At 45.8% G+C, this 22,041-nt stretch overlaps 1 protein-coding gene across 7 annotated transcripts in view; it reads right to left on the bottom strand.

Moving 5' to 3' along the window:
* SERGEF (secretion regulating guanine nucleotide exchange factor) overlaps positions 1-20,791 on the bottom strand; it is a 219,057-nt gene extending 198,266 nt beyond the window's left edge. The window contains exons 1-7 of one of the 7 annotated variants that reach the window (XM_046016027.1): positions 20,619-20,791; positions 16,688-16,823; positions 14,921-15,076; positions 12,412-12,506; positions 8,439-8,502; positions 3,472-3,585; positions 650-712 (exon numbers count right to left, since the gene is read on the bottom strand). In XM_046016027.1, coding sequence (XP_045871983.1) covers positions 650-712; positions 3,472-3,585; positions 8,439-8,502; positions 12,412-12,506; positions 14,921-15,076; positions 16,688-16,823; positions 20,619-20,681 — 691 coding nt within the window. In that variant the 5' untranslated portion in view covers positions 20,682-20,791. The remainder of the gene's footprint in view (positions 1-649; positions 713-3,471; positions 3,586-8,438; positions 8,503-12,411; positions 12,507-14,920; positions 15,077-16,687; positions 16,824-20,618) is intronic. The other 6 variants (XM_046016028.1, XM_046016024.1, XM_046016025.1 and 3 more) reach the window with 6 other exon arrangements.
* Between the last annotated feature and the right edge of the window lie 1,250 nt (positions 20,792-22,041).

Below are 22,041 nucleotides of genomic sequence, written 5' to 3'. Positions count from 1 at the left end.
GATGGAACAGAATGCAGAAATGCATAAAAATACAAAATAGATTAGAGAAATATGTGCAAACTCAGTTTAGAAAGATATACAGACACAGAGATTAGATAGGAAGATGTGAAGATGAAAGGTAAATAAAAACAGAGATAAACAGATAAAGAGAAGATGAACACAGAGCAGAGAGGTAGATAAATGCACTGGAAGACGGAGGTGGATGGAACAGGTTAGTCGGAGAGCAAACAGAAAAGGGAACAGACAGCCTTAGTAGACACCAAATGGCTCAATGGCTCGGGGGATACAACAACAATGGGCTCTAATGCCTAAGTGCTGGCTGTGTGACTTGGCAATCACAACCACCTGGAGAAGAGGATATTCTTGTCCCTACCGTACAGCTGAGAGGAAAGGAAGGGAGCCCAGGTTTCCTTCCTGTGGATGCCTTACCTGTACTTTCACCTTTACCTCTCAAAACTGCCCACAGAGAATTCGGTAGAGAAGGCAATGGTCTTGGAAAGTAAAGTGACTTCCTAAATCAGACCAGGGAAGGCAGCAGAATTCTGACTCCAAGTCTACGCTCCTCCCTCTGTTTCCCAACATCCACCATGCGAGGCGGAAACGTGCAGAACTCCGAACGGCGTGTTAGACTCAAAGAGCGGGTCCCTACCTGTCAGTGAGGCTGAGTGATCTGAGCCAGCAAGAACACAGGTTACTTTAGAATTTTCCAGGCCTACAAAAAAAAAAAAAAACAAAAAAAAAAACAAAAAAACATTTGAAAGCACATTTATAACAGAACAAATCGGTCAGAGAAGGGGCTCAGACAGTACCACTGGGCCTGAAAGAAACTTGAGTCGGAGACAACAGGTCTGAGTCAGCAGCGCTGGCCAAGAAGATGGGTGATGTGGTGGGGACACTGTTTCCATACCGAGAGATTGAACAAATAAGTAAACACACTGAAAATGAAGGAGCCCAATTTCTCACCAGCAGAGAGGAGAGGAAAGGTACAGACACAAAGAGATGGAAGGCTAGAATCACCCATGTCATAGTGGACTGTAATTGCAGAAATGACCGTAAGCTCACGGTTTCGAGACAAACAGACATGGGTGTACATATGTGTAAATATATGTGTGCACACATCTATCTCCTAGCTCTGTCCATGCGAGGGCCTAGAAGCAAGGACATCTCACCCTTCAGCTGCCATCTTATACGTGAGCAGACAAACTCAGGACGCTAAAGAATGTAAAGATAGAACTAAGAATCTGAACCGGACTTCCATCCCCAAATCTAGCACTTTTCCTCCCTTAATTACACTGCCTTCACTGACCGGTTATAATCTCAATCAGCTCTGCTAGAAACCGTGGTCCCTGGGTCTAGCATGCGGAGACAGGCACTCTTATTCCGTAACTCTTATCTGACACTTCTGTTTAATTAACTAGTATCTTAGTAAAATGCCCCTCACCCCTTTGAGTACCCTGTGGAATGAGAAAGGGACAAAGCAGATGTTTCTAGCACATTCACCAGAGAGGGAGCACAGGGCTTTGTGACCTGGCAAGGAGAGGATGTCCAGGGCCACAGCCCCAGAATCAGCGGCGAGGAGGTAACGATGGGCGAACAAAAAGGGGAAAGAGAGAGCGGGAAGCTCATGATCTATTCCAAGGTCTCATCGGGAAACTTCACCAATCACTCAAAATCTAAGCTGCATCCCCAAACAGACCCAAACAGATCATTTAAATCAAATCAAAGCATTTGTGATTTCTTCCATATATAGGACCTGTGCTGAAATGGACAGTTCCTACCCTTAAGCAGCTCAGTTTTTGGCATATTGGGAAACATGTAAGCAATTCCTAATAATGCAGTACGCTGTGCCCTCCACACACATGGGGAAAATGCAATGGAGTTATAAGAGAAGACTCTTCACTGAGAAAGCTGTATCTGAGTTAGGACTTGAAAAATTATCAGGAGAGACTAAAGATTACCAGAAGGAATGGGAAGGAAGACATTTCAGGCAGGGCTGACAGCTTGCCCACAGACACAGAGGAATAAGAAAGCAGGAAATGCTCAGGGAGCAATGAATGCCTAGATGAGGCAAGTGTCTGGGAAGTATGAGTTTATGAATGTGCTCAAGGTCATGTGCAGTGGACTGCCTATCCAGCATCCAATACCCGCTTCTGCTTCACCACCAGTCCCCTCCCCAACTCTACCTCTGGCTTCAGGGTATCACCCTCACCCCAGCTGAATGGGAGATCCTCCAGGACTTAGGAAAATCAGAACCACTCCAACACCTGTGCAGCACTCCCACTGTGGCTTTCCCTTCCCTTCTTTCCCCGATTCCTATCCCACCTGCAAAAATTCCTCCTTTGTTCTCACCTGGAGGAAAGCAGAGGTTTACTATGTGGGTTCTTCCTACAGCCAACCCTCAGGAGACTGGGGCACACAGTAAGAGAACAAGAGAGGAAGAGAGAAAAAAGAGGAGATGCAGACACGGGGGCCCACCTGGCAAGGAGAGGATGTCCAGGGCCACAGCCCTGTGAGAGTGTAGAGCAGAGGGAGAGGCAAGCAGGGACAGGAGCTAAAAGAGACTGAGCCCCAGAATGAAAAGCAGAAAAGAGAAGTGCCTGGATGGCTTGGTTTGTTAAGCAGCTGCCTTCAGCTCAGGTCATGATCCCAGGGTCCTGGGATCGAGCCCCAATGAGGCTCCCTGCTCAGTGGAGAGCCTGCATCTCCCTCTCCCTCTGCCTCCTGCTCTGCCTACTTGTGCTCTCTATCTCTCTGTCAAATAAATAAATCTTTTTTTTTTTTAAAGGTGGAGGGCAGAACAGAAAGCCCTCCAGGCTAAATGACCAACAAAGACAGACCAGACCCATGGGCAGAATGATCACTACCCACTCCTCATGTGCCCATGTAAAGAGACTTCCCTACAGAACACTCTAGGCCCCTCAGTCTACATCCTCGCTCACTCCCACTCTCCTTTTGGGAGAAGGACCTGGGCTTGTAAGGTGCAGTCCTTCCAGGTTCTCCCTTTGGGATGTACCTCCTGCAGAGGGGGTGCCCCGTCGTGTGCTCCCAGCCATAAGGGAGCTTAGCTGAGCTGACCCTATGCAGCAGCTACCATGCCTGCTGAGTAAATCCAATCCGGGATTCAGAATCTAGAGGCTCACTGTCGCTACACGTTATCTCCAAACACCTAAGTCACATCTCCCAACCTAACTTTTAACAGTTCCAGAGCTACCATTCTGATCTCCACTTACCTGACCTGCATCTGTCTCTCAACGGCCTCCCCTTCTGGTAGCGAGGAGGGGTCCTTTTACTGGGTCCACAAAAATTCTAACAAGACTAACACACCGACTAACACAGAGACTGAAGACAGAGGAACTAAGAAAACAGCAAAAGCAGTGTAAAGAGTAAACTCCATTTACCCATTTTCTGCATGCATGTGTCACTATTTCTTGATAAAGAATAAATATAGGACTCAAGAAATAAGGGCCTTACCTGTCACTCTGCTGGGTTCCCTTGCTGTCAAAAACGGTGGGAGAGTCTGCCCAGGGCACAACCGCCGTCCAGATGATGCCAAACCAGTGCCCCACTGGAACACGACACCACTCGCTTCCCAATGGAGCAGAAGAGGAAAATGAGAAAATGTTTACTAGAATTATGACCGGATCGCTCTTGGAGCCCCATGCTGTGGGGGATTCTCAATGCGTTCTCGGTTAACACGCCTGCTACGGAGAAGCATAGTGCTTCCAAGGGCCCTATGACTTGGTTACCACCAAGCCAATCACAAGCCCAATCTTCAGGGCAATCTAAGACAATCAAAGAAAATCCCCACATATTAAAACTCCTTCCAAAAGTTCCAGGACACTCTTCCGTAGTCAAATTACTGAAATGACCCCTTGTTCATGACTAACCTGGAAGGACAACTCAAACTCCAGACCCAGCAGGAAAGAACCTTGAAGATTATCAAATCCACTGCTCATATTTAGTAGACAAGCAAACTGAGGGCTTGAAGATATGATGTGCTCTGCCCAAGGTCATACAGGGAGCCAGTAGCAGAGAAAATACTAAGAGTCACCTCTCCTAACGTCTAATGCAGTGTCTTTTCTCTTTACCAAGATAAATGCATTGATTCCTAGTTACCAAATAAATATATACTTATGACTGCAAGATAGTTTAACAGCCACTCCTTTAAGGGAATGGCCTTTTATTTCCTTATCCACTGAATCTAGGTCATGTGCCCAGGTTCTGAACATCACACAAATGCGTAGGCGACACTTCATATATTTAATCTACAGTCATTCCTCTGGAAGAATGCTGTACCTCACAGTCCTTTAGACTGTAAACAGACCAGCCCGCTTTGTGAAATAGAAGTGATGACGATTAGCAAAACACAGTGCTGAAATAAAACAAAACTTACCATCTCTTCCACAAATAAATTGCAAGGGGGAGAAAAGGGGAGGAAAAAAAATGTATAGATTAAAAGAATCTTGTGATATCTGATAAGGGATGAATATTCCAAATATAGAGAGAACTCCTAAAACTCAACAACTCAAAAAAAAAAAAAAAAAAAAAAACCTGACTCAAAACTGAACAAAAAGGACTTGAAGAGACGTTTCTCTAAAGAAAACACACAGATGGCCAAAAAGCACATATGAAAGAGGCTCAATGTCGCTAATTATTGGAAAAATGCAAAACAAAACCGCAATGAGATACCACTTCACACTCATTAGGATGACTACTATTACAAAAGGAGAAAAAAAAAACAGAAAATAACAAATGTTGGCAAGGATGCAGAGTTATCTGGAATCCTTACGCACTACCAACAGAAATGTAAATGGTATGGCCATTGTGGAAAACAGCAGGGCAGTTCCTTAAAAAGTGAAAAACAGAGTTACTACACCATCCAACAATTCTGCTTCCGGGTGTGTATCCTACAGAACTGAAAGCAAGACCTGGGAGTACCATTTGTACACCCAAGCTCATGGCAGCCTTTCCCAATAGCTGACACATGGAGGCAACCCAAGGGTTCATCAACAGGTGAACAGATATGCAAAATGTGGTCTGTCCACATAATGGAATAGTCGTCAGCCTTAAATAGGGACCACACTGCAACATGGACAGACCTTGGGGACACTATGCTAAGTGAAATAAGCCACGAAAGGACAAATACCACACAGTTCCACTCACAGAAGGTACTGGTGTGAGTCGTCAAAATCACAGAGTCAAAAAGTAGAATGGTAGTCGCCAGGGGCTGGGGGCGGAAGTAGTTATTATTGTCTGTGGTTCCAGGAGATGAAAAGAGTTCCAGAGATGGATGGTGGTAATCGTTGCACAACAACATGAATGTACTGTACAGTTAAAAATAGTTAGGATGGGGCGCCTGGGTGGCTCAGTGGTTTAAGCCGCTGCCTTCGGCTCAGGTCATGATCTCAGGGTCCTGGGATCGAGTCCCACGTCGGGCTCTCTGCACTGAAGGGAGCCTGCTTCCCTCTCACTCTCTCTGCCTGCCTCTCTGCCTACTTGTGATCTCTCTCTGTCAAAATTAATAAATAAAATTTAAAAAAAAAAAATAGTTAGGATGGGGCACCTGGGTGGCTCAGTGGGTTATGCCTCTGCCTTCGGCTCAGGTCATGATCTCAGAGTCCTGAGATGGAGTCCCGCATCAGTCTCCTTGCTCAGCAGGGAGCCTGCTTCCTCTTTTCTCTCTCTCTGCCTGCCTCTCTGCCTACTTGTGATCTCTCTCTATCAAATAAACAAATAAAATCTTTTAAAAAAATGGTTAGGATGGTAAATTTCATCATGTGCATTTTATCACAATTAAAAAATTACAAGGAATAAATAAGTATTTTTAAAAGAAGAGACACAATATTCATATCCACCACTTGCAGCACAGACATCATTCAGATCCTGACTCAAACAAACTATTTTTTTTAAGATTTTATTTATTTGTTTGACAGAGAGAGATCACAAATAGACAGAGAGGCAGGCAGAGAGAGAGAGAGAGAGAGAGAGAAGCAGGCTCTCTGCTGACCAGAGAGCCTGATGCGGGACTCGATCCCAGGACCCTGAGATCATGACCTGAGCTGAAGGCAGCAGCTTAAACCACTGAGCCACCCAGGTGCCCCTGACTCAAACAAACTATTAAAAAAAATATTTTTGGGATAGCTAAGAAAATTTAAACACTGAATACTTGATGATCGAATTGCAGATTTATTGTTAGTTTTTCATAGGTATGGTGATGGTGTTCTGGTAACGGTTTCAGAAAGAGTCCTTATCTTTTAGAGATGCCTACAGAAATATCTAAAGATTAAATGGGAGAGAGGAGGGCTTGCAATTAAGTCCATCAAATACATAATGGAAACTGTGCAGCTTTGTAACTGGACAGAAATGTATACATAAGACTGGCAATTACAGAAAGTTGGTAGGGAAGGGGGAATTAAACCAATAATAGGCAACCTTCCAGTACTGCTAATTTCTAAAAGGAGAAACAGCTTATAAAAATGTAATCACTATCATACAACTCAGCAATCACTATCCTGGGCATTTATCCCAGAGAAATGAAAAGTTATGTTCACATAAAAACTTGTCCACAAATGTTTATAGCTTTATTCTTAATAGTCAAAACCTGGAAACAATGAGATGTCCCTCGATGGGTGACTAGTTAAACAAACTGCCTTGCTGTGGGCTGAACTGTGCCCCCCCAAATTCCTATGTTGAGGCCTTGAACTCTAGTGTGACTGTATTTGGAGAGAGGCCTGAAAGGAGCTAATAAAGGTTAAATGGGTTGTAAGAGTGAGGCGTTCATCTGACAGAACTGGTGTCCTTATGAAAAGAAGAGGGGTGCCTGGGTGGGTAAGTGGGTTAAGCCTCTGCCTTTGGCTCAGGTCATGATCTCAGGGTCCTGGGATCGAGCCCCATATCGGGCTCTCCGCTCAGCAGGGAGCCTGCTTCCCCCCAACCCTGCCTGCGTCTCTGCCTACTTGTGATCTCTCTCTCTGTCAAATAACAAATAAAATCTTTAAAAAAGAAAAAGAAAAAGAGACCAAATGTCTCCCTCTCTCCATGAGTGCACAGAGCAAAGGCCCTATAAGGACACAGCCAGAAGGCAGCCAGCTACACAGTCAGGAAGAGAGGCCTCAGTAGAGAGCAATCCTCCTGGCATCTTGATCTGGGGCTTCTAGCTTCTGTAACCGTAAGAAAATTGTTTAAGCCACCTGTCTGTGATATTTCATTGTGGCGGCCTGAGATGACTAGTTCAGTGGTACGTTTATACTGGGGAATACTACTACCCAGCAATAAATAGGAACCAATTACTGACACACACACTTTGGATGACTCTCCAGGGAATCCTGCTGAGCAAAAACAGTCAACCCCAAAAGGCTACATACTGTATGATACCAATACTGTACAATACTGTGCAATTCCATTATGTAACGTTCTTGAAATGACATTACCATTGGAGAACAGAAGGAGCGACGACGGGGTGAGGGTCAGTGGGAAATGAATGTATAAAAGGTATAGACAAGGGTGTGTAAAAGTGGGTGCAAAGAAAGGGCCACAGGCCGGTGGTTACGGCGCTGGAACTGTTTGTACCTGGATGGCAGCAAGACCAGCTGTACTGAGCTACACTTTCGTAAAATGTCACCATGGGGAGAAGCTGGGAAGAGAGTGCGTGAGATCTATTTCATTTCTGGCAACTGCATGTGAATCTGCAATTATCTCAAAATTTATTTCCTACAGGAGCAACGTCGAGCCCCAGGCGAGCATCAGTACCAAGCTGCACCAGACCCTTTCTTGCCCCCTCCAACCTCCCCTGGCCATGACCGGGAGCAGAGAAACAACCCAGGGAGAGAAGAAAGGCTCACTGCTCTTCTGCAGGCCACCACGTCTCTCCACGTACCACTGTCACCCTCACGCACACTGTCAGCCCGAGGTCCATCACCACCCTTTCACTGGACAGGAGGCAAGTTCATTGGAAGCTTTGACATTAATAAACATTAAAATCCTCTAGGAACGCAGTGCAGTTCACAACAAAGACTGTGGGCCTGGGAAACGAAATCATTCCAGACTCTGTTCCCAGCTCTACCTTGGACCACCTTATCCCCTGTGCAACCTTAGACAAGCCCTCGAGTCTCTCTGGGCCTCAGTGTCTTCACATGTCAAAATGGAACTCGCACCACAACGAGGTTGTAAGGATTAACTAAGGATTGTAAGGATTAAATAAGGATTAAATCAAGAGAACCTAGCACCGTGCCTAGAACATAATAAGGAGATAGGAAACCTCACTGCCTTCCTCCCAACCTGCTAAAAGTTTCCCACATGACTTTGGTCTTATGTCCCCTCCTTCTAATCAGAAATGCAGCACAGCAGGACACCCTGAATTACTCCTTAAAGTTTATTTCCTCTAAAGCTTTGTTTCTCCTTATTATGAATCTATTTTGAAAATAAAGCAAAATGATCACCTGTAGCAGCTAAAGCATGCCTCAGTCCAGCAGCAATGCAAACAACCTTCTCTCTCAGGAGCTGTTGAAAGAAGGAAAAGGACCGAGATCTTAGAATCACCCATCTGCAAAATGTTACATACTTATGCCCCGACACATAATGAGGGCAACATGGCCCTCATTACGTGTCTGACTGGTTTAGAGTCCCCAACCTCCAACATTCCCATTCCTGAACCCCTCTATCGTATCCCTAATACATCTTTTAAAGATCATCTTTTAAAAATAAACGTATCACAATGTATCTCAGGGCTGCAAGGGACCTTCAAGGTCATCCAGTCCAGGGGTTGACAAATGTCTTCTATAAAGACCAGATAGTAACTATTTTAGATTCTGCAGGCCATACGGTTTGTGTCATAGTCTCTGCTCTGCTGTAGTAACATAAAAGCAGCCACAGACAATACATGAATGAAGGGGCATGGCTGTGTTCCAACAAAATTTCGTTTACCAATGGTTCTAGCTGGATGACCTCTGATCTAGTCCAAGTCCCATCCAATGCCAGAACCCCTCCACAACACCTCAGGAAATCGTCATCCTACCCCTGCCAGCCAGCTGCTTCCAGTGACATGGGCTTCTCAACCCCAGGTGCCTGTTCTGTGTTTCCACCATTCCATTTACCTAATTAGCTGTCTCTGGCCTCTCATAATGCTCTCCAAATACGTGAAGACCATTGTCATGTCCTCAAATTCCTTGAAACCCACCCCTTCAAGTTGTGGAGCCTAATTCCCCTCTGGCTGAATGTGGGCTGAACTTGGTGACTTGTCTCTAGTGACCAGGATAAAGAAGTGTGAGTGGCCTAGAGACAAGGTGATAAAAGGCACTGAGGCTTCCAGCTTGGCCTCACTCTCGAATCTCTCTTGGGGGAAGCCAGATGCCATGCCTGCACAATCCCATAGAGAGGCCCATGTAGCAAGAAACTGAAGCCAACTGCCAAGTGAGAGAGCTTGGTGGCGGAACGCCAGCCCAGCCCAAAGCGGACAGTGTGCAAGCCTAGCTAACATCTTGACCATGACCTCATGAGATCAGCTAAGCTGTTCCCAGATCTCTGACCCTCAGAAACTGAGATAGTAAATGCTTGTTGTTTGAAGTTGCTCTTTTTTTTTTTTTTTTTTTTTTTTTTTTTAAGAAAGAGAGAGGGAGAGCGTGCGCTCTTCACTCCACCCTCCACACTACCCCTTCTGGCCCCTCCCTGACACACCGTTCTGACCTTCTGCCCCAATGATCCCCTCCCCACTGACACTTCTACCATTTCCTTATATTCCAATCATACTAAACTGTCAAACCCTGCCAAACCTTTGCTCACAGCTCCTTCTGTCTGGTCTACTCTTTTATAGCTACTCTGTGCATCTTATCTCAAGACACATAAACTTCGACTCAACTTTGAAGATTCAGCATAACCTGTTCTCACTCCACCTCCCCCTAAAAACAGTTAAACAGTCCTTCCTTTGAGGCTATACCTACATCCACCACAGTTTTAATATGGCAACCCATTTAGATGTTTCTAGATCTAACACGTACCACTAAACTCTAAAACCTTGAAATGCTAAGATTGGATCGTGCTCACCTTTGTCCCCATGGCCTAAACACAGAGCCTATACACAACAGTTGCTATTAAATAAATGAATTTCTCTTATATTTCACTTTGGCACATTCCTCCTCTATCCGAAGGGAAACAGCCTGACAAATGTTTTCACCTCCTGATTCTGTCATCCAACATATTTTAACCATTGTTCCCTTCTGTCTTCTTTAACCATGTGACCTAAGCTAAATTAATTATAACTTATGTAGGTTCTTCAAAAGCCATTTATTTGTAATTTGCAACTAAGCACTTCCTGTGACAGGGACCGTAGAGTCTAGATTTCTGTGTATACCATGTGCTACAGACTGAATGTTTGTTTTCCCCTGAAATTCATACACTGAAACCTGTTACCCAACGTTACAGTATTTGATGATTAGGTCATGCGAATGGAGCCCTCATGAAGGGGATTAATGCCCTTATAAAAGAGGCCCCAGAGAGCAACTCTGTCTGGCAAAATGAGTGCCTATGAAAAAGGAAGCAGGTCCTCCCCAGACACCAATTCTGCTGATGCCGTGATCTTGGACTTCCCACCTGCCAGAAATGTGAAAAATGTTTGCTGTTGAAGCCATCCAAGTCTTTAGAATTTTTGTGACAGCAGCCTCAACACTCTAAAACTCTGTGGCGACCATGATCTCAAATAACGTCCACAGACCAGCAACTGTAATTCAGCAACATGACCAAGCTCTCTCCAATGAAAATAGATCGTCCACTCTGAGTCAGAGTTTAAAAAAATTAACTAAACGTGAGCAGCTAAGGTGGTGAAACTGATTTTAGATCCCAGTATATTTCTTTTAAAATTCCACAGGGGGTCACCTGGGTGGCTCAGTCAGTTGAGCAACCGACTCTTGGTTTCAGCTCAGGTCAAGATCTCGGAGTTGGGGACGCCTGGGTGGCTCAGCGGGTTCAGCTGCTGCCTTCGGCTCAGGTCATGATCTCAGAGTCCTGGGATCGAGTCCCGCATCCGGCTCTCTGCTCAGCAGGGAGCCTGCTTCTCTCTCCACCTCTGCCTGCTTGTGATCTCTCTCTCTCTCTCTCTCTGACAAATAAATAAATAAAATCTTTAAAAAAAAATTAAAAAAAAAAAAAAGATCTCGGAGTTGTGGGATCGAGCTCTGCTGAGCTCGGAGCCTGCTTCTCTCCCTCCCTCACTACCCCTCCCCCCAAACATAGGTTCTCTGTCTCTGTGTGTGTCTCTCTCTCTCAAATAAAGAAATCATTAAAAAAATTAAGATAAAATAAAATTCCACAGTCCTATTGTGACCACTTGCATACAAACTTCATAAAAATGTATACGTTTTAAGTATGATGCCGTGGAAAGAGCTCTGACCTAGGGCCATGAGTCCTGTCTGGGACCCATGCTACCCAGGAGGAAGCCACTAGCTACACGCAGCTACCAAGCAACCGAAATGTGACTAGACGTGAGTAGGCTGAACTGAGACACACTCTGAGAACAAAATGACTTCAATACAAAACAGAACACAAAGTATCTCATTAGGAAATGTTAACATTAGTGACACATATGAAATGATAGTTGGAATAATTGGGTTAAATTAAAAGTTATTAAAATATTTTCACCTATACACCACAATATGAATGAAACTTAAAAACATCATGGGACATGAGAGAAGCCAGACACAAAAAGCCACATACTGTATGATTCCATTTATGTGAAATGCCCAGAACAGGCAGATTCACAGAGAAGCTGAGTGGTGGCCAGGGGCTGGGGGAGGGCAGAAGGCAAAGTAACTGCCATCAGATACACAGTTTCTTTCCTGGTGATGAGAGTGTTCTGAAATTAGATAATGCTGATGGCTGCATTATCTCTGTGATCTACTAAAAACCACTGAATTATACATTTTTAAAGGGTAAATTCCATGGCATGTGAATTACATCTCAATAAACCTATTATTTTAAAAATTAATTTCACAGTCTTCTCTTTAGTCTTAAATGGCACTACTAAAAAATCCTAAATTACATATGTGATTCACACCACATTTTTATTGGGCACTACTGGCCTACCATTTGCTGAGCTTAGTGTCTTTAGGTAAGTCACTTCTATCTGGACCTGTTTCTAACCTAGTTCCCATTGTTACTAATCTTAGAATTGTGAAATGTCATTAATGTCTTTGTAACATGTATTACCTTCACTGTTTCATTTCACAAAAATCTGTAACATGTTTGAGGACTAACAGGTTTTTCACTCACAACCTCCACCAACCTATTTTTTCCTGGGAGAACCTAGGTTTTTCAACTCAAATTCCAACTAGCCTGTGGGTTTTCAGGGACCCAATCCCTGAGCTGGTGAGGGAAACACTCTAATAGGACGTGGGTCAGCTACATATTAGGTGCTATTCTTACCTCAATGGCCTGGGGAACCACGCATCTTCGAGGGCCATGAGGAACTCCTAGCTGGCCAAAGCAGTTGGATCCACATGACAAAACCTGACCACTCTCTGCAAAATTCAAATACTTCAATCATAATCTAAGAAATAAGATATATGTGACCAGTGGGTAAATGCGGAAGGATGGGAAGAACAAAGGGAATGAGAGGAGGAAGCAGGGCCTCAGATTCAGCACATTCAAACCACAGTCCCTGCTTTTTCCCTCTAGGAATAAAAACACAAGGCACTGGGCTGTTTCACTGATTCCCCATCCCACTACCTAATTCATGCAGCTTATCTGTGTAGAACATTCACATGCTGCCCGGTGCCAGGATGGGAGGATACTTACTCCCCACTTTTCTTATTTCCATGCATCACAATTTTCATTATTTTAACACTCCAGGCCTCTCTCCCTGGCCCTTCCCAGCTCACTGCTTCCCAAGGGAAAAGGGATAACTTGACCAACTGAGGAGTTTGGGAGAAGAAACAGGACACGTGTTACTTGGCACCCTCCTCTCGGGTGACCAACTGAGGAGTTTGGGAGAAGAAACAGGACACGTGTTACTTGGCACCCTCCTCTCGGGTACTCTGGATTGGGGCATAGTAAATGCTTCACCTACAGAGATAACCCGGTGTTTGCAGAACAAGTTTGGCTCAGAGGAGTGTTGCAGAGCCACTTGGTCTGACCACTAACCCTGTCCTCCAACGCAGCCTTTACCAATAGTGTGATCTCCAGCTATCTGACCGCTCTTCACCTCTCCCACAACTGGTTCCAAAAGTGAGCAGACAACAGAGTGTTAACCACTGACAGCCTACAACCCCAACACAGCCCACGGAAAGCACTTCAGAAAAGAGAGCTATTCTCAGGTGGCGGGTAATAGGGAGGGCACGTACTGCATGGAGCACTGGGTGTGATGCCAAAACAATGAACACTGTTACGCTGAAAATAAACAAATAAAAAAAAAGAAAAAAGAAAAGAGAGCTCTTCTTTAGAGTTATTACTACTAAATTCAGCACACATTACAGAACCCCTCTGCAAAAAGAGATGGTGATGCCTGAGCAGGGTTTTAAAGAAGGGGTAAGAGTTCATCAGATAAACAAAAGAGAACAATGTTCTGCATGATATTTCCAGAAAGAAAAGTATGGAGAATGTGGAGAATAAAAGACAAGGCAACAAGAGGGATAGGCAGAGAACAATAATTTTTTTTATTATTATTGACATATAATGTATTATGAGCCCCAGGGGTACAGGTCTGTGAATAGTCAGGCTTACACACTTCACAGCACTCACCATAGCACATACCCTCCCCAATGTCCATAACCCAGCCACCCTCTCCCCTACCTCCCCCACCCCCAGCAATCCTCAGTTTGTTTCATGAGATTAAGAGTCTCTTATAGTTTGTCTCCCTTCGGATCCCATCTTGTTTCATTTTTTCCCTTCCCCACATTCCCCCGCCCTGCCTCTCAAATTCCTCATATCGTAGAGATCATATGATAATTGTCTTTCTCTGGTTGACTTATTTGGTAGGGAATAATAATTAAAGCCATGTGCTAAAAGCCTGGGTTCTGAGCTATGCACATGAGAATCCACAAGGGTGGGGTGGGAGAGGATATGGTCAGAAGATGCCCTTGCCAGAGGACTGTGTCCAAGAGGGAATCTAACCAGAAACTCTAGATGTCCTTTTCCATCCAGAATGACAAGCTACACAGGGCAACACTTCCAGGGAGAGGTCAGCTGGACAAAAAGTAACTATTGCTAGCTGTTCCCAAGAGCCTTATCCTACTAACCCTTTGGCCATATCCCTCTACATCCTATTCTGCTATCTGGCTTTGCAGAGACCAAACAGTTCTGCCCAACCGTACCTAATATTCTTTTAAACTCTTCACTGGGGAAAAAGCTGCCACTACGGTTGTATGACTTCTGACTTCCTCATGCTTCCCCACCACGGTCCCCCACGAGTAGCCCTTAGCCAGCATGAGTGGCCAGCTAGCCCAGGCACACAGCTATCATGAATTTCTAGGACAAGAAGTAGCCACCAAAGTTAATCTAATCCATTCCCCAGTTTCTGGCAAAGAATTGTCTAGCCCAAAATTTTGCTGTTCAAACTCCTCTTGCAAAGGGCGCCCACAACCTTCCTCAACGACCAGAGAGAAATTTGTATGTGTGTTTACACATAAAGAGGCTTTTACTTAATCAGAAGGATCGCTACCATCAGGCTCTTCTCACCCAATGCCTCTGCGGTGATAAAGATTTACCCAAGAGTGGGGACACCTGGGTGGCTCAGTTGGTTGAGCGGCTGCCTTCGGCTCAGGTCATGATCCCAGAGTCCTGGGATCGAGTCTTACATTGGGCTCCTTGCTCGGCGGGGAGCCGCTTCTCCCTCTGCCTCTGCCTGCCACTCTGTCTGCCTGTGCTCACTCTCGCTGACAAATAAATAAATAAAATCTTTAAAAAAAAAAAAAGGTTTACCCAAGAGTGAACTCACCTGTGAGAATAATGGTAAAATCCCAGCCACAGGCCACCTGTAGGATAGGACAGCCAAGGAGTGATCTGCAGGCAGTAAAATACAGAACATCTTCTGTGTGACCAAGCCCCAGTTGCCCATCTTTATTCAGGCCACAAACAAAAAGGCCTCCACCATCTGCAAAAAGCAGAGGCTTTGGTGATAGGGTACACAGGGGAAATTACAACTGTCAAATCGAGAAAAAGGATTTCACTAATTAGTTGCAGTCACAAACCCAGCAACTCTTCTCCCACTTGCACTAATAAGCCACGCAGGTTAATGTGCACTGGTCTAAGTGGCATAGGGCCAAGGCCTCAAACCTAGTAGCTACATGGGACACTCCAAGTCCTAGAGCAGTGGCCAGTCACCAAGCTGAGCATCTGCCATCCCAAGAAAAGCCAGCATTCATTTAGAACTTAGAATGTGCCACATATTACGGTATGAGCTTTATCTTTTATCTGTGGTGCCAATTTATCCTTTAGGCATCATGCCTATGGCCCACAATATTTTAGAGGCCCACAAAAATGTTTTAATTCTATATTCTTTTATTTTTTTTAAGATTTTATTTATTTATTTCACAGAGAGAGAGTGAGAGAGCCCAAGCAGGGGGAGCGGCAGAGGGAGAGGGAGAAGCAGGCTCCCCTCTGAGCAGGAGGCCCAATGCAGAGCTCCATCCCAGGACCCTGAGATCATGACCTAAACTGAAGGCAGACGCTTAACCCACTGAGCCACCCAGGTGCCCCTAACTTTGCATTCTTTTAAAATAAGAAAAAAAAAATAAATGCAATACAGATACAGGGGCGCCTGGGTGGCTCAGTGGGTTAAACCTCTGCCTTCGGCTCAGGTCATGATCTCAGGGTCCTTGGATCAAGCCCCGCATTAGGCTCTCTCCTCAGCAGGGAGCCTGCTTCCCTCTCTCTCTCTCTCTCTCTGCCTGCCTCTCTGCCTACTTGTGATCTCTGTCTGCCAAATAAATAAATAAATAAAATCTTTTTAAAAAATAAATAAATAAAGATACAATGCTAAATCTAGCCTGGATTAGACTAATCTTCATATCAACGTGGTTATAAAATAAAATTCTTACTTTTTCTTTATAGAGGAAAGGGTCCACAAAGGCAAAAGTGCCAAGGACCCATGAAAGTCATACTGCAGCCCTGTCACGCACTGATTCTCATCCAGCATGAGTACCCCCATGTAGCAAACGGGAAACTGGCACAGAGGAATTAATATGCTCAAGGCCACACAGATAATAATAGAACCAGGATTTGAACCCAGGCAGTTGATTCCAGAACTCGTGTTCTTAAGCAGTATGCAACATACCCTTCTTTGCAAAATCATGGTTCCTGTAATACATGTTAAGTACTATCATAGGCTCTGCAAAGCAAATTAAGGAAAACACAAGGTCCTTGCTCAATCTAGTTGCAAAGACTTCTAACTCACAAGTGAAAGTTAAATAGCAATATATGATATAAAATGTAATGTATGTTGCCACTCTGCCACTGATGTGGCAACCTTGTAACCTTAAGCAACTGGTTTTCCTCTCTGAGCCTCATTTGTACAAATGGGGGCGGGGAGCCTAGAAAATCTCTGAAGGCCTTTCAGCTCTGACAATCTAGAATTCTCTAATGGTAACTTGGCTCTTTAACAAAAATGTTTTCCTCTGCAAAATATAAGAGGTTGAAAGGTGGCAACATCACATGCTAGTGCGAAATGTCGAAATAAGAAATGTCCACTCCAGAAGGATGTTACCTGTGATAACAGCAGAGTGGCCCCCTCCTCCAGTGATCCTCCTGATATACTCAGGTTTACAGAAGTCACTCAATTGCTGGGGCAAAAGGACATCTTCCTTGTGGCCAAGGCCAAGTTGCCCGTAGCTATTTGCACCCTAGGGATAAAATAAGGCAAGGAGGAATGAGTACGGGAACCACAACTGTCAATGTGCATTGACCTGTCCCTATCTTTCTCATCCTGACATGCCTCTCAGAGCCTTTGACAGTGGAGATTTCATAAGCTCGTTCTTTAAAGGCTGTTACATGCAACCCATACTTAGATGGTGGCCGCATCCCAAGAACACCACGATTTCCATGGGAGAGGAGCCCTTATCCAAAGATACTTGCCTTCTCCTTCCAAAGTCCCAGCCCACATATGTCACCTTTAGGGGGCAGCATGGGAGTTTCTTCTGATAAAAGCTAATCCTCTAGGGAGGCTAAGAAAAGAAATAAGGAGGAGAAATGGGAACAAAGTGGGTGGGAAATATACTGGACTTGTCCCTTCTCATGCCCTCGCTGAGAAAACTGGCAATGACTTCTGTAATCGAAGTTAGCTGAGGGCATTATGCCCTCAAACAGGGCACCTCATTGTTATTTCATTGTAAAGTGAAAGAGGTTGGCAGTGATCTCCAAGGGCCTTTCCAAGTACAGTGTTGTGTGACTCCGAGATTCATGTGGTGAGATTCCTGTAAGAGAACAGATTTCCCCTTGGTGGGTAATATGTCTATCTTTGTTATTACGAAATAAAGGTCCAGAATCTCTGATCCGAACCCCTTGAAGCCAGATGCATTTCAGATTCAGAATTGTACAGACTTCAGAAAAGTGATACCGTATGCAAATCATACACACTGCTGTGAGGTTCAGGAGCAGCACCCCATAAGCAAAATAGTATTATTTCTGCAGTAAGAGGTACAAATACAGTAGGCAGGCGAAGACTATAAACAGCATCATGTCAGGTCAGTTTGGGGTCTTTGGAGTTTTATGTACTCAAAATTAAAGAAAAAGAATTATAGACCTGCAGGAAGAAACTTTAGATTTCAGAAATCTTTATAATTCTTCCAAGTATCTACTCCTGGTTGTTTCTTCCTAGATATGAGGAGTAAAACCTTCCAAATATGTTTGTTTTTAAAGACACTTGAAAGAGGAAAAGTGATTTAAAATAACTACCCAAGGGGTGCCTGGGTGGCTCAGTGGGTTAAGGCCTTTGCCTTTGGCTCAGGTCATGATCCCAGTATCCTGGGATCAAGTCCTGCCTCAGGCTCTCTGCTCAGCAGGAAGCCTGCTTCTCTTCCTCTCTCTCTCTGCCTACTTGTGATCTCTGTCTGTTAAATAAATAAATAAAATCTTTAAAATAAAATAACTACCCAAAATACATACATGCGTGCAAACTTCCGCCCCTTATGGTCTATGTGACCTTATGGTCACATTTGTACCGGGCTGCAAGGACTCCAAGCTGTAAGTGCAAGCCATGGCAGGGGCATGGGTCCCAGAGGCCCCTCAGGGGCAGTATCAGCTGTCAATTACTAAGTGCTTCTCCCGTGGCCGGCATTCACATTTAATTCTCACAACAACAGAGGAGATGGACGTTATCGTTCCCATTTTACAGACGAAGAAACTAAGGCTCAGAGGGGTTAAGTGACCTTCCATAATCAAATAGCTGGGAAGGCACTAAGTCAGATATGCCCTGTTCCTTTCATTATACTGTACTGCGTCTCTAAGGATATATGGTGGGAACTTCAGCCCAGAGCTTCCCTGGCAAGAGGTTAACCATATAACTATATCTATAGTACCCCCATCACTTTATCCCCCTTTTTCTGCTTTATTTTTCTTCATAGCACTGCCTGATGTGACCTTTGCTTATTGTTCATTGCTTACCTCTCCTACTAAAAAATGAACTCAATGAGGGCAGGAACTTTGTTCACTGCCATTTCCCCTGCATTCGAAGCTGTGCGGGCCCAGAGAAGGTGCACATGTATTTTATAGTGAATACAGTAAATGAATGTAAGATCTGATGAGGCCCTACCTAGGAAAGATGAAAGGAAAGACCCTTGTGGGGTACCCGGACACAGAATGTCTCCATCAGCCCTAAGATCTCCGTGGCTGCCCCATGAGCAACACTGCAACCTGCTGAACAGAAAGTGAGAGAGACACGGGTACTTGAGGCTCAAATTTATGGCACTCAATAATGGAGCAAGAGGCCCAAAATCCAGAATAAAGCAAAACAGAGGAAAATTTATACATGTTACAGCTGTATTTGCCTCCTTTCCTTACATACCCTTCAGACATAGCACACACACATACAACTCCAAGGAGGTAAATTTCCTTGTTATGGGCTGAATTGTGTTCCCCTAAAATTAATTTGAAGCCCTAGCCTCCAATATCTCAGAATGTGACTATATCTTGAGATAGGGCCTTTAAAGAGATAATGAAGGTTAAATGAAGTCGTAAAGGCAGAGCTTTACACCAATACAAGAAGAGACACAGGAATGCTCTCACACAGAGAAAAAGCCACATGAAGACACCTCAAGAAGGCAGCCATCTGCGAGCCAAAGAAAGAGGCTTCGGAAGAAAGTAAACCTGCTGCCACCTTGCTCTTAGACTTTTGGCCTCCAGAACTGTGGGGAAATAAAATTCCATGTTTTAAGACCTCCCAGTCTGTGGCATTTTTCCACAGCCCTGCCACAGCCCTGGCAAACTCATGGACCCCCTCCATTCATATTATGCAGCAAGAAGGCCCGCAGGCCTCCAAGCAGTGGAAGAGGCCATATCTGACACGCAGACCCCTGTCTCCCGCCTGGGAAAAGCCAGAACCGGCCCTCACCCAGGTGCATTCCATCGCCAAATCAAGTGCTGCCTCAAAGATCGTACCCAGACAGACTACCTCAGGCCACAGCGCGGTCTCCCTTCTGCCAGTCTGCTGCCATACATTCAACAAGTGCTGCCTGGTACGGATAATTACCTTTGACTAGTCAACACAGGTTCCTTTTAACAGTAACATAGGTGGTATCCTGCGCCCTCAACTCCAAAGCTGGATCTCTCACTTGTGTGCATTTCCCAAAAGACCAGCACATAGCTAGGCACACAAAAGGGTCTCATTCATTCATTCGTCAACAAATATTTGCTAGGCACCGTGAACAAGACAGGCACAATACCCACCCTTATGACGCTTACATTCTAGCCGAGGAGACCGACATTAACAAATTCTACATTTCATTACAATTGTGATATGGGCTGTAAAGAACAAGACACTCCGCCAGCTTATTTCCATGCACCCGTCTGGTTGGCCGCTTGCAACACAACCCTTTGCAGAGACCCTCCCCTCTCCCAGCCAGTACACGTAAAGATGACCATGTCTCTCGGTGCCTCCGTCAAGCCAACACCGGCGCAGACTCCCACGCCCCCAACACAGGAAAGATCCGGTCACAGAAGAATACCAGCAAACCGGCAGGATCTCCGCCTTGCACACGGCCCACCACCGCAGGCCTCACATGGAAGGATGCTCCCGCCAGGGTGGGGCTCGGAAGGGGCCGGCATCCTCCGGGATGGTGAGGAGCACAGGTGGCCCCATAGGGCTCTGGACCGGGCGATCCCTCCACGCCGTCCCTCCCGGCGCTATCCGGGCCTGAGGCTCTCACGGAACCAGAAGCTCTGCCCAGGAGGCAGATGCTTCCCGCTGCGCCGCAGTCCCTCGGGTCCGGACCCCACCAGCCAGCAGGCCCCTAAGTCACCTGTGAGGGCGCCTCCCTCCCGACCCTCTCCATCTCAGGCCCCAGCCCCGCGTCCTCCAACCCAGAGCCTGGCCGGGAACTCGGCAGCCCAGCCCAGGAACGCCCACGCCGAGGCCGCCAGCTCCCCGCGCCTCTGCGCCCCCTCAGTCCCAGCGGCCTCGGCCCGGGGGCGGAGTCACGTACCCAGGCGAAGAGCGCGGCGGCAGCTGCAGGGGCGGCCGCGGAGGCGCACGGCTCGCGCTCCATGTGGGGACGCTCCGCAGGCCCTTCCGGGAGGGATCGGAGGAGGGGCGTGCCAGGAGAGAAACTAGTGACGGGGGGGAGGGGGAGGTGGGCCAGACGCGGGTGCGACCTGTGATTGGGAAGGGCCGGCTCGGGGGAGGAGTCTGCAGTGAAGGCTGGGTCGGTTCTCCGGAGGTGTCCGTGATGGGGCGGGGCCAGCGCGGAGGGAGGGGTCTGTGTAGGAGGCGGGGCCATCGCTGGGGAGTGGTCTGTAGTTGGAACGGGGGCGGAGCCGAGGGTGGGCCAGCGGGAGCCGGGCTCTCGCCTCTGAATCCTTCTCCTAGTCTCCCCGCCTCCGGTTCCCAGCCTGGCAGTGCTGCTGTGCTGCTCCCTACCTCCCTTCCCACTCTATTTTTAGTAATATACGAATGCACTACGCTCGTTCATGTTTTTTTAGCTCCTTGGAGTCCCACGACAGCCCGGAGGAACTGACAGGGCAGAGATTGTATCACCAGTTGACTGGGGAGAAATTGAACCTGGGAGCGGGTGGAAAATGTCCTGCCCCAGTGTCTTAGCCGATGGGCCTTTGGATCTGCTTTGGTGTGCATTTGTAAAATCTGATCTTGGTAAGCGAGTGTGAGGGAACTTACTCCTCAGGACACTAAACTGAGGAGGCTGGTTCTCATGGATTCCTGCCAGGTGCAGCTTTCTAACCCTCAGCGCTCAGAGCACGGTCCTGCCCTGATTCTGATCATCAATACTGGGTAATTTTCACCCAACAGAGGTTTTCATATAAAATGGCTTTTATCAGACACTCTCATACACTGCTGGTAGGAGCTAAATAAGTACAATCTTCCTGAAGGAAAATGTGGCAATGCGTAGGAGGAACGTGAAGATAGGTAAATAGATATTTACCCAGTAAATTCCACATCTGTTACTTTATCACAAGAAAATAATGAGAGCTGTGCACAAACACTTAGACTGCAAACTATTCCCTATGGGGTTGTATATAATAGGAAGGAACTTTATTACCTAAAAGTCCAAAAATAAATTGTTTAAATTGTGGCATAACCATGTAGTGGAATACCAGGCTGCACATTTTTTTTAAAGATTTTATTTATTTATTTAACAGACAGAGATCACAAGTAGGCAGAGAGGCAGGCAGAGAGGAAAGGAAGCAGGCTCCCCACTGAGCAGAGAGCCGGATGTGGGGCTTGATCCCAGGACCCTGGGATCATAACCTGAGCTAAAGGCAGAGGCTTAACCCACTGAGTCACCCACACGCCCCTACTAGGCTGCATTTTAAAAATATGTTTTGGAAGATATTAAGTAAGGGAAGTGTTCATGATGTGTCATAATTGTAACTATTATAACAATTTATACA

Source organism: Meles meles, chromosome 8 (genome assembly GCF_922984935.1).
Source record: "Meles meles chromosome 8, mMelMel3.1 paternal haplotype, whole genome shotgun sequence".
Taxonomy (NCBI): domain Eukaryota; kingdom Metazoa; phylum Chordata; class Mammalia; order Carnivora; family Mustelidae; genus Meles; species Meles meles.
The sequence above is the reverse complement of the archived record's forward strand: the minus strand, read 5'-3'. Positions and strand labels throughout refer to the sequence as shown.